Source organism: Chrysemys picta, chromosome 3 (assembly GCF_011386835.1).
Source record: "Chrysemys picta bellii isolate R12L10 chromosome 3, ASM1138683v2, whole genome shotgun sequence".
Taxonomy (NCBI): Eukaryota; Metazoa; Chordata; order Testudines; family Emydidae; genus Chrysemys; species Chrysemys picta.
In genome coordinates, this window is record NC_088793.1 from 125,875,253 (window position 1) to 125,885,151 (window position 9,899).

At 42.6% G+C, this 9,899-nt stretch overlaps 1 protein-coding gene across 1 annotated transcript in view; it reads right to left on the minus strand.

The window, feature by feature from the left end:
- RPS6KA2 (ribosomal protein S6 kinase A2) overlaps positions 1 to 7,119 on the minus strand; it is a 446,243-nt gene extending 439,124 nt beyond the window's left edge. Inside the window, exons 1-2 of the mRNA XM_065590436.1 lie at positions 6,960 to 7,119; positions 511 to 555 (exon numbers count right to left, since the gene is read on the minus strand). Coding sequence (XP_065446508.1) covers positions 511 to 555; positions 6,960 to 7,022 — 108 coding nt within the window. The 5' untranslated portion in view covers positions 7,023 to 7,119. The remainder of the gene's footprint in view (positions 1 to 510; positions 556 to 6,959) is intronic.
- Positions 7,120 to 9,899: the final 2,780 nt, after the last annotated feature.

The window sequence follows — 9,899 nt, forward strand, 5'->3', positions numbered from 1 at the left end:
CCAACATCTCAAATCTTTCTTCCTTTATTTTGAACTACAAGACTGCCTCTTTCACAACACAGTTTTGCTGTCTCACTCTTGAAATAATAGAATCTTCATGCTTAGGACAGAATGGCCACTGATAGTTTTGTAACAATTCTTGACGTGTCAGGAATTACGGAAAGAAAAGTATTATTAGAGCAATTCGACCATTCCCTGGCCACGGGAGAATAGTTCCCTGCTTTATAGACCCCATTGTTTTCTCCAAGCCAGTTTTAAACATGACAAGCCATGTAGCATCCATAGCTTTTCTTAAAAAGCTTCTTCACAGTTTAATAGCCTCACTGCTAGGAAAGAGCCCCAATATCCAACCCAAATAGTATATTTTCAGTTTTCCAAGTAGCATTTGAATGAAAGTCAATTCTCACAGTATTTCCTGGGGGTGGTGGGAAATACTAGACATTTTTTCATGAAGGTAGAAAATTGACAAGCATGAAAATATCCAGGAAATTATAACATGCACAGAATTACCTCACTTCTAAATTCTTCATCCAAGCTGGCATCTTCCACTGCAGGCTGGTAATCAAAAGAAGAAAAGCCTCATGAAGATGGATTATGAAAAGCCTCAGAAAAAACACAATAATGAACCAGACTGTTCTGTTACACTGGTGTAAATCTGAATCAATTTATGTCAAGGCAGTTGCTCCAGATTTACAATGGTTAAATTAACCTCCGCCCCCCCCCCCCCCCCAATAATTAAAAGACTTAACTTTTTGGAAACTAGTTATCTATTTTTTTCCTTTAAAAGATACAGTAATGCTATGACAAAACTATACTGAATCTACTGTGTATATACACTAAATAATGTGTATTTTACTTACCTGTTATTTAACTAAGTAAGGAGCGAATATAGGTTGCATCAAGTTTGGGGAACATATGGAAAAAGACTATAATAGACAGGACTAAGAGTGCAATGTCTATTACACAAGATTATGGGTGAATAATCAAAAACAGACTTGTGCAATTAACATGTCAAGACTGAATAAAAACGAAGCAAGATTATTCATGAACAGACTATTCTGGAGATCTGGAAAGGTAATAGTCTTTCACAAAGGAGAAAAAGAACAAATAGGGCCACATTTTCAGAAGAGTTCAGAATTTATTTGGTACCTATCTGGGATGGAGCTTTTGGGTGCGGAGGCCACTGGAAAAATATTGGCTTTTAAAGCAGACAGGGTAACTGAGGGGATGATTCTCCAAGTCCTTACTCAGAAAAATATCCCCAAGGGAAGTCACTCACTTTTTTAAAAATACCTAATTGAAATCAATGGAGCTTTGCCTGAGCAGACTGCAAGATCAGATCCACTCAAAACACGTTCTCATTTCAACATCTTTAAAAGGTTTAGGGCCAAATCCCATTTACTTTACTCACAGAAGTAGTTCCCTTGAAAGTCAATGGGTAAAGCAAGTAGGATTCAGTCCTTAATCCTTCCTTGTTGTACTGCATTGTGTAAAGTGAGTAATGTCCTTACTGAACCCCTACCGATACAAAATTGATTTAGTGTAAGTGCTATATTTAAATGTTTGCACTGAGTCACTCTCAGATACTGGTAAATGCATTTTAAAAGGTTTTTTGGCATAAGGGGGAAGGTTTGCACATATAAAAGAAATAAGACGTTTGTCTTCCTCCCTGGCAGATGGCATGTTTACAAAACGTGAAAAATCTTATGGGGGAGACAAATGTCAGACTAGTCCAAAAAGTGACATTTTACCCTGCATGGATTTGAACACCACTCCAATTCCTTAAAAGTATTCCAATAATTAGTTTTTACATGGCAGACTTTAAAGAGTAGCCCAGGTAAATGTTAAATGTAATAATTTGTAAAAAAGGAAGGTTATTTGCGTTCAAATCATCGTGGTGGCTGTTGTAATGTGGACACTTGTCCACTGGAGATGGAAAAGCCCAGATTCACAAAAGGTATTTAGGCTCCTAGTTTCCATTTAAAAATCAATCATAAAGGCCACTCAACAGCTATCAAACTCACCCGGGCTAGAATTAAACAGTCACACTTTATATTAAAGGGTTTTTTCTAAAAATGTATTAACCCTTTAAAAATTAATTTAGGTTATAAGGATGTTACAGACATGAGTACAATGTGTTATAGATGGTTATAAACAAAAATCAGTAGAAGGAATTAGACATAAGCCAGGATTATGGAGCAAGATAGAGACCTTTTTGACACTAACAATTTTAATAAATTGCCGAGGGAATAAATTGCCGAGGGAGGTTGTGGAATCTCCATCTCTTGAGATATTTAAGAGTAGGTTAGATAAATGTCTATCAGGGATGGTCTAGATGGTATTTGGTCCTGCCATGCGGGCAGGGGACTGGACTCTATGACCTCTCGAGGTCCCTTCCAGTCCTAGAATCTATGAAAAACCCTTGTTAAACTATTCATAAAACAAAACCTTAATATAAAGAATGGTAATGGGCTACAGACTTGTTCAAACTTATTTTTTAAAGCTGGAAATTAAGCCCAACAAGAATACTGATCTAGGGTCCTAATTTAAATAAGGAACAAGTATATAGTCTGCTTATTTTTGGTTCATATCAAACACAAAAACTGTCCCATCATCAACCCAGTGGCAGGGTTTGACAACTTATAGTGTATGAGGTATGTAATGGATTTGCATTTTAGCACTTCTCTATTGTGAAGTACTGAATACTTTGGTTTGCTGGCAGTTCCGGAGGGGAGATGGTGGGACACCTAACTTTTTTTTGGTTTGGGTTAGAATATAATATATGGTGGTATACTTATCTCCTAGAGCTGGAAGGGACCCTGAAAGGTCATCGAATCCAGCCCCCTGCCTTCTCTAGCAGGACCAAGTACTGATTTTGCCCTAGATCCCTAAGTGGCCCCCTCAAGGATTGAGCTCACAACCCTGGGTTTAGCCAGCCACTGCTCAAACCACTGAGCTATCGCTCCCCCCACTGAAATTTTTGTCAAACTGAAAAGTCAGAAAGTGATTGTTGTGTGTATTTTGAGAAAAGCAAATGGAAAATAAGGACTGGTTTCACAAGAATGGAGGAGGAAGAGGAGGTGATCTCCTTACACTCAATAGCCCAGTTGTTAGGACACTCATTTGGAATGGGAGAGGCCAGGTGGAAGTCTCCACTCTGGATCAAGGACTGGAACCCAGGGGTTCCACCTCCCAGGTGAGTGCCCTAATCAGTGGGCTACGGAGTCACTCCCCATCTCTCAGCCCCAATGACCATTCAAGTATTTTATAGAAAGGTGGAAAAGCTCCACCAGGAGAGACTGAGACACCCCCCCCACTCCAGAGTACCTCATGGTGAGGGCATGCTCCTGGGAGTGGGAAGACCTGGATTCAAGTCTCTGCTCCAGAGTGGGGGTGTGAACCTAGGTCTCCCTCCTCCCAAGAGAGGGCCCTGCCCAACAGGCTGCTGAATGTAAGGGGGGGGGGGAGGGGAAACTATCACAACTACCTGGTTTGTGAATGGTGTCTAAATACCCTTGTGAATCTAGCCCAAAAAGTTGATATGTTTTGTTTTGATAGTGTCCAATTGTTTGTTAGGACATTTCCAAAAATGTCTCTTGTTTTGACTTAAGCAGTTTGGTGAAACTAACACAAATTCACTAAATGTTTTGGTTGTCCCAAACCTGCATTTTTCAGCCAAAAAAAAAAAAAAAAAGTTAGTCAAAAATTTTGCCCAGCTCTACCCTATGTTTGTAAGTGCCCTAGCATCATGGTATCTCGGTACAAAATACAAGTTTGAGTACATTTTAGAAAAAGTTGCTATGCTAGAAGAATTGCTAATGACTATCAGAGCAGGTCTTTGATTGAAAGACAATCACGGATCTGGTTAAAGCTGATGGGTGTGCTCAGCACGCTTATTTGGGTCTGTCTACACAGCAACTAGACACCCACAGCTGGCCCATGCCAGTCGACTCAGGCTCACAGGGCTGTTTCGCTGCACTGTAGACATCTGGGTTTGGGCTGAACCCCAGGCTGTAGGACCCTGTGAGGTGGAAGGGTCCCAGAGCTCAGGCTCCTGCCCAAGCCAGGAAGTCTACTCAGCAATGAGACAGCCCTGCAGCCTGAGCCAGAGTAAACTGGCACAGGCCAGCCATGGGTTTTTCTTTGCTATGTAGACACAGGGCCGCCCAGAGGATTCAGGGGGTCTGGAGCAAAGTGGGGGAGCTGTGGCGCTTGTACTCACCCGGCAGCGGTCCAGGTCTTTGGCAGCATTTCAGCAGTGGGGGGGGGGGGTCTTCAGTCGCTCCGCGTCTTCGGCAGCACTGAAGGGCACCCTGGCGCCAAAATGCCACCAAAGACCCAGAGCGACTGAAGGGCCCCCCGCTGCGGAAATGCTGCCGAAGACCCGGACCGCCACTGGGCCAGGGCTCGCGGGGCCCCTGTGGGGCCCGTGGCAAATTGCCCCACTTGCCCCCCCTCTGGACGGCCCTGTGTAGACATACCCCGTGAAGCTAAATGGAAGGAACAATTAAATGCTCTTTTGTGTAGCAACAGCTGAGGCTACCACTGAAGCGAATTCCATGAGGGCTGAAGGGTTTTGTTGGGACTGATTGCAAACCCAAGAGACTGATTGGCTGCAGCTGTGTGAGAAAGGCAGAAAGCGAGAGAAGCAGTGGCAAGCATGGTCCTTGGAGAAAGCAGAGAGACAGGTTCTTTTGGACCCAATACTCACTGGAAAGGCAGACTCGGATTTCTGAGCAAGGCTACTGCCTGCTGTTATTTGTGTTTACTGTGTTCAGGGAGACAGACCTGCATGTGCATTGTCTGTAAATAAACAGAATTCCACCAAAGGAACACCCAACCCCTATCGCCAATTTCACCTCCTAACTGAAACAGCCCAGCAAGGCCCCAAATGTTGGCCATCTGTGTGGGCCAAAGGGGTAACAGTGTTATACCCAGAGGTGCCATTTTTGATAGCACACTTGGATTTTCCTAAAACAGCATTTTTTCAGGGCTATTCTGGACTACATAAGGGATTCTCCCACAAATCAACTGAGAGAAAGTGACCTGCAACAAGAAAGGCGATGAAGGCAATGGCTCAAGATAGCATTTGATCATCCTCCCCCAACCCCAGACAAATACATTCCTAATGTAGGGTCTTTTCCACACCAAGCTATGGCTATGTTATTTATTGTAATACTATTTTTAATGCTTTCCCATTATCTTTCATGTATTTCACTTTGTCACATCTTAAACCTTCACAAATTCAGCATCTCAGTTTGAGAAACAGGACTTGGTTTCTTGCAATCTTGTCATTTAAGTTACACTTCAGAAATCTGTTACTTAACTAAGACTACGGTTAGAAAAAGACACACGGTTTTAAACATTTAAGCATAAGTCTACATAAAAAAAGTAGTCTTGCTCTCATTTAGTAATGTAACTATTGGTACTGTCGTTAGTTTTTGTGGCTTGTGTTCATTTCCAACACAATCATTTATATTGTGGTAGAACGTAAGAGCCCCAGTCTGGGCCAGCTCCCCATTGTATTCAGTGCTACAGAAAACCCAGCAGAAAAAGAAAGGTTGTAAGCTCTTCAGGGCAGATAGTAAGGCTGTGTCTACACTTAATCCACTACAGCAGTACTGCAGCGCTTCACTATAGTCTCTCACTACAGCAACAGCAGGGGTTCTTCAGTCAACCTAGCGCTGTCTGCCCCAGGGATTAGGTCGGCATAACTATATTGCTCAGGTGTGTGGATTTTTCCCCACGCCCTTCAGCAACGTAGCTGGGTGGACTCTCTTTTTAGTGTAGACCTGGCCCAAGTACAAGGCAAAAATCTAAAACTACAGGTATGCAGACATAAATGGCTGACGCAGTCAAGATGCTCTAATGATATTATAATAATTCTTAGAGGTTTATAATTGGTTATCAATTACCTTCTCTGGTAGGTACTTACAGTATGTTTGAAAAATGATTTTTATAGGTGAGTAAAGACAGTGGCTATATTCTGATCTTACCTACAATGGTAAGAATCAGGAGTGACTCCACTGAAGTCAATTAAATTGCACGGATGTAAAACGAACCTAAGGTAGCTCAGAATCAAGTGCAGGGGAAAAAAAATACAAAAAAAACATCTCTGCCCCTTCCCTTTAAGCATTTTGTAGTAGGAAAAAAAATATCAGTAGATATTGGAATACAAGGGAGACAGGTTTATTTAGCAAGACTACATCTAGCAGTAAGAGGAATGGTTTAGCTAGGAAACAAGAGAACACATTCAATCAATGTAGCTAATTACATTCAAGAAGCAAAATTATTCTGGTCAAACATTTTAGACTAATTCCACCTATTTACACTTTTTTAAAAAGTCAATGAAATCAATCTATATGTAAATTATATAGTGAAACTGTACAACAGGCAGTCTTAAGTCTTGGGAGTGCCCCAGAATATCTTCAAGAGATCCCCTTCATTAAAAAAGTACCTCTGTAAAGCAACCTATATTGATCAGTACTTTGTTTTGCTCGAAGTAGGTGTCTAAGCAAGCATCCAACACTGTCACTGGGCAAGGACTTGAAGTTTTTCATCACTTCAGAAATCAGCAGCCATTGAGCTCAGGCATGCCAAGCTTCCTGGTCATCTCTTTTTATAAGAATCATTCCAAAAGAGGGATTAATATGACATTAGACTTATCTCATTCCACTAATACTTAACCCATTGCTAAAGTAAATTAAGCTACTCCCTCCCCATCCAGAAGATACATCTTCCATCACCATCAACAAGTGGGTTTGCCCTACAACACAATACAAGTCACTAAAAAGAAAGACATCAAGTTTTGCTAAACAGAGCAGTGGGTCCCACGCTGAGAGAGAACTCCCCAAAGCACTCACATAAAGCATTTTATATAAATGACCTCTTCAAACTGGTCCATTTGCAATGGACTTGGGATGCCTGAGGAAATCATTAAGGGTTGGTTTGCGGCTCACCTCTGTGTCCATGGGTTCCACCTCTATCTTTTTCCATAGCTCCAGTAAGTGGGCAATTGGCATGTTGGAGTTTTTCTTTCAAAGGTTGAGGGAGGAAGAAAACGTGTGAGTGAGTGGAAGAGGGTGAGACTCACAGCCAGAACGGTGAGCGAGTGAAAGCGCTGTGCCCAGCAGACACAGAGAACTTAGCAGAATGCAGCAATCTGAGGTTTGCTGGAGCCCCTTGCTGGGGTCTGTAGTGTGGTTTCCCGTGTGACCACCACCAATTCCCACTCCTCAGAGAGAGACAGACACACAGAGGAGCTGCTTGTGCTGCTGCTTCACACTCAGGCTTTGAAGGGGGGGAAGAGGGGGAGGGATATAATTGCTATTCTAGCTTTTGCAAAGTGACTTTGTCAGAGTAAATGCTTCTCTTGCAACAGAGAATTCAACTACCTTTCTCCCCCCCCCCCCAACCCACCCACTTTTAAAGAAAAACCTTAATTTGCTCTTTAAATGATGGGTGCAAGTTGAGTGTGAGGATGCTGCTGCGGCTGCTGCTATAGCAACCGCGGAGCAAGCAGGGGAGGGGAGGCGCGGCAGAGCCACTCCTCCCGGTCTAGCTGCTGGCTCCGGCATTGACCGCACTTGCGGCAGCTCCCAGTGGGGCACAATTCGTTCAGGCTGGAAGTCTCCCCAGGTGGTGGCCAAATGTCGCGCTGCATGATGGATTTGCAGCTGTTCTCATACAAGGGGCGGCAGCCGCCTCGGTGAAGTAAGGAAATACCAACAAACTATCAAAACACTGACTGATTGCCAAGAGAGCTGCTGTTCCGGGAAGAGAAAGGTGAACTCCCCTTGGCCCTCCTGCATCGCCTACTCTGCAGTCGTGTTCTGTTTGAATATGCAGCCTCTTGTTGTTGTTTTTCTTTTTACACCAGTTAAAAAACAATCTTAGGGCTCACTTCTGCCAGATGCTAAATGCACTCAGCTCCCTCTGACTACGATTCAGCGCCTGGTAGATAAGAGCAATTTAGGGAGAAAGATGGGAGCGGTTTGATTCATTCAGAGCCAAAATATAATCCCAGGTCCCAGTACGTAAATCAGTGAGCAAACTCATGCAGATTAAAACCTAGGTAAGGACTACATAAAAACCTGAGTAAAGCCTTCAGTATTTGCCCCATAGAGTATGGTAGCAATGGGTAGTATATGTATACATGTAAGAACATCTAGCCCAGAATCCCATCTTCAACAATGACCAGTACCAGAGCTTCACAGATAGTATTCAAAATAGGGCAATTTCTGAAAGATCCACTCCCATCTTCTGGCAATCAGAGGTTTACAGTCCTCCCCACACGTGGGGTTACACCCTGACTATCTTGGCTAATAGCCAATAATGGACCTATCCTCTCTGAATTTATCTAGTTCTTTTTTTAACCCAGTTTTACTCCTGGTCATCACAACATCTCATGGCAATGAGTTCCAGAGGTTAATTTTGTGCTATGTGAAGAAGTACTTCCTCTTGTTTGAATTAAACCTGCCACCTACCAACTTCATTGGGTGACCCCCTGGTTTTTAATAGTGTGGAGAAAGAGTAAATATATATGATCTTGATACAGCTGTCTGACAAAAATGTAGTCACCAATACAATGTACTGTTGACTCTCTCTCTTATGGGAGTTACTCCCAACACATCCTAAGTAAATAAACTGGCCAGTATAAGCTACAATAATAAGAGATCAGCAATGGTGCACATGTGGGAGAGCTGTCTATGAGAAAATCTCAGCCAAGAAGGGGTATTTTTAAGAAGCTGCATTTCTTTCCTATGAGAATGATGTTTCTCAAGATCACTCCATCCTTCCACATCTTTTGATTGTCTCCTGAAGGTTACACTTCCCATTGGGCCTGCAGACATCTGCTTGGGCAAATTGGCAAGTTGCACCTCATAGGGTACAACATACTGCCTTTGTGTAGGCTATTTTTCCAGGGTGGTATTATCTGCTGGGAAGCTACTCTCTCTGGAATCTGAGCAGAGCAAATGAAGATGGCACTGCCCAAAGAGGATCTCTCTGACTTTATGCTGATCTCTGCGCATCCTGTGAGTGGAGTTTAAGTTTTAAAATATGCATATATTCTGTGGGGGAACAATCATGCATCTTCTAAACCCTGCCCAAGTCCGTTAGACAGAGTCTGCTATAAAACTATCAGTCAGACCTCTAGGAGGACAGCATTCTGTTTTCTATGGGGCATACAATGTTTATGTCACAATAACGGAAAGAGCCAGATATTCATTGGAGCCCCTTGTGGGACAATGATACCCCCATCCTTCCAACAAGGAGAGCAATTATGGTAGTATCGATTTTATCTAATATGTGTGTGGGGGGGGGGTGAGAGGGAGGGCGGGAGGTAACTTTAATTTAGCCTACTCTGACATCATGAGAGGGGTTCCCCCTCAGCCCCTGAACTAGCAGAGCGCAATTTTGATATAATTCGAAAATTAGGTATAGCAGTACAATAAATACAAAATAAAAAAAAATAAAAAAGCAGAAAAGCAGGGTTGGGGTAAATTAGTAAAGACATGATGACAAGACTACTCAGTGCCAGAGTGAAAGTAAAATGTACACATCCACATACTATGAGTCCAACAGTCACACACTATGACAATAGTGATACTAGTTTCTGTATGTAAATACACTTCCACCACTGAGTGATGGTCTCATCATAGATATGATTGATTGTAATCAGTACCTTAGGATCAACTTGTCTGCTTTTTGTCTGATCTGATGACCTTTTCTGGTCAGTTTATTTATGGTCTTAAGTCCCCAACCCTTTGAAATCATAGTTATTAACACAGCTGTGATGTGAACCTCCCAGTTTAGATATTGCCACCCCCTAGTCCAAATATTGGGCTGTCAACTTTTATATCAGTGTTTTTCCCCCCAGATTGCTGTTCAAATAGCTG